At 34.7% G+C, this 2,703-nt stretch overlaps 1 protein-coding gene across 1 annotated transcript; it reads left to right on the top strand.

Annotated features, from left to right (window-relative positions):
• Positions 1–982: 982 nt before the first annotated feature.
• On the top strand, positions 983–1,696 carry LOC107061013 (protein FANTASTIC FOUR 3-like). The gene has a single exon (XM_015309671.1). The coding sequence runs from the start codon at positions 983–985 to the stop codon at positions 1,694–1,696; it is 714 nt and encodes a 237-aa protein (XP_015165157.1).
• Positions 1,697–2,703: the final 1,007 nt, after the last annotated feature.

Here is a 2,703-nt window from a genome sequence, read left to right as displayed (position 1 = left end):
AAGAGGTGGGGGGGGGGGGGGGTGTGTGTGTGTGAAAAAAGCAATGTATATCAAGAAAAATATCAGAAGGAATCCTTTTTGTTGGTTTACTTTTTGGATGGCAAAAGTGAACAACCCTCCAAAATCCACACGTTATTTAATTAATTCTTTCTAAAAGAAATAGTTAAAACTCACCAATCAAATTTTAGCTTAAAGAGAGAAAAAAATACTAAAAACAAAGACCAATGAGCTTTGTCCATCTTCAAATTATTTGTAGCTTCCCACTTTTCTTTGTTCCTTTCCTCAATTTATTGTGTGGCACAGTGAAAGCTAAATAATTCTAGTGGCACCAAAAGTTCAACTCCTCCTTTCAAATAGAGAACCCCTTCTATCAATAGCAGAGCCAAAATTTTCACTAACATACTCAAAATATGAAAAAATTAACAAACGAACAAATCGAAGGAGGTTCAACATTTACTATATATATATATATATATATATATATATACATAAAAACAATTCTAATCATATATAAATAATGTAATTTTTTTACTGTACGGATACAGATGAACACCTAGGCCCGAGTCATCTCCCCCCCCCCCCCCCCCCCCACCAAAANNNNCCCCCCCAAAAAAAAAAAAAAAACCTCAAGTGGTTACTTTTTGGTCCTATAAATTCAACCTTACCCCTTTCACTTCTCTTTCATGTTCTATCCATTCTCTACCTTCCCCTTTTTCTATCCTTGTTTTTTCCTTTTTTACCTTCAATTTGCCACCCTCTTAAGCATCATCACTTATGGTTAGGTACATTTTATAAACCAAACATGGCTCAGTGAGTTAAAAATTAATTATCCTCATTTAAGCGTATGGTTTTTTCAACACTCAAAAACTTCACATTTCAAGTTAAATATAAGTAGACCAAATCCTCTGTTTTTTCCTCTGTTCTAAACATGACCTCAACTTCCACACTATATCAAGGGCTACAATTGTGTCTAGAGCCCAAAATGGCACCTCCTAGATCAAATTTCCCAAAACCTATCACATTTCCACAAAAGTCTAAAATATGTCAACATGAAGATGAAATTGAACAAGAAAATGACAATGTTGGTGGCTGGAGCTTTATCCAAGTACTTGCAAATCCTTGTCAATACTCGAAAAAAAGCGATGAAGAGAGCAAAGTATATGTTCATCCTCTTGTGAAACTCTCTTCTCTCAACACAAATAGTTTGAATATGTGCACTGAAAGCTTAGGAAGCGAAACAGGCAGTGACATTAGTGAAAACATTGAGGAATTCTCTTCTTTATTGATGGAAAAAGAAACTAATTTTCACGGAGTTCAACGATCAAAATGTAGAGAATTCGCGAAAAAAATCAAAAGGGCAGCTAGTTATCCACCTCCACTAACTTCAATGAGTGGAAATGAAGGTGTACAAATTAGGCCTCATCGCGAAGGTGGTCGTTTATTATTAAAAGCAACATCAATCACTTCTTGGAACTCTAATTTTCGAGTTGAACGTGCTAATGGTAGGCTCAAGCTTTCGTTGTTAATACACGACGAATGTAGACATGGAGAAGAAGATGTAATAATCCAAAATGATGAAGAAAATGGTAGTAGTAAATTAGGAGAGTATTCAAGTAGACCAACAAGGTGCAAAGCAAGTGGTAGTAGGAATAAAGGGATATCATGTTGGGAGCCATTTTGGGTGGCTATTTCCTAAAAACTAGAAAAGTTTTCTTTTGGAGGTTTGGTAGTTGGATCACTTGTATTTCTTCATCAATGTTGCTACTATTATGTTGTTCTTTTTTTCCTATGTGATTATGTAAACGTTAGTTATTATGGTTATTGGACATACTATCGCGTCTACCAAACAACAAATTATACTACTCATCCGTCCTATTTTAACTGTCGTCTTACCTCACAATAGTTTGTCCAAAATAATTGTTACTATAGTAATTCAAGACTAACGTTGACAATTATTCCCAACCGGCAACTATACCCTCAACATATTAAAAAAAGTAATGTACAATATTTAATAGGAAAAGTTAGTCTACCTTTATATTTATTAAATAGGGTTGACTTAATTAGTACGTTATAAGCCTATCTTTGTTTTTTTCTTAATAGATGTAAAAAAAGTTAAAATGATAGTTAAAATAGAACGGAGGGAGTATAATTTATATTTCAGTCATCATTAACAAACTACCATATTGTGTGAGAAGTCGGATGGAGGGAGGGGGAGGATCTGCTGGGATTGATATTGAGACCTCTTATTAAGGATAGACCGGAGTATTCAACACTTTCAAAGGTCTCATTTTAATTACATCAGGAAATTTTTGTAACCTCCTAACTATTTCAAACATGGAAAGGTGGAAGAGGGCCCTTTTTGTTACTTGTTAATAGGGGTGGAGCCCATGCATGGCAGGGTGTCCAATTGGACATCTTTCGTTAAAAAAATACTATATATACAAGTAAAATGATACACGAAGTGATTAAATAACACATTTTAGACACCTTTGACACTATAGGCTGTTGTAGCCCAATGGTTTCAAACCCATTGGATGGGTTTTAGATGTCTTGAATGAGGTGTTCGAATCTCACTAGCAATAATTTTTTCTTCCCCTTTTAAAAAGAGCTTTTGTTGTGCTATTTTTGTGAAATTTCTAGCTCCGCAACTGCTGACTATAACTCATAATGATCAAGATTGTGCTAAGATGACTACATCATGAG

Source organism: Solanum tuberosum, unplaced genomic scaffold (genome assembly GCF_000226075.1).
Source record: "Solanum tuberosum cultivar DM 1-3 516 R44 unplaced genomic scaffold, SolTub_3.0 scf00110, whole genome shotgun sequence".
Lineage (NCBI taxonomy): Eukaryota > Viridiplantae > Streptophyta > Magnoliopsida > Solanales > Solanaceae > Solanum > Solanum tuberosum.
This window is presented reverse-complemented; position numbering and strand designations above follow the sequence as displayed.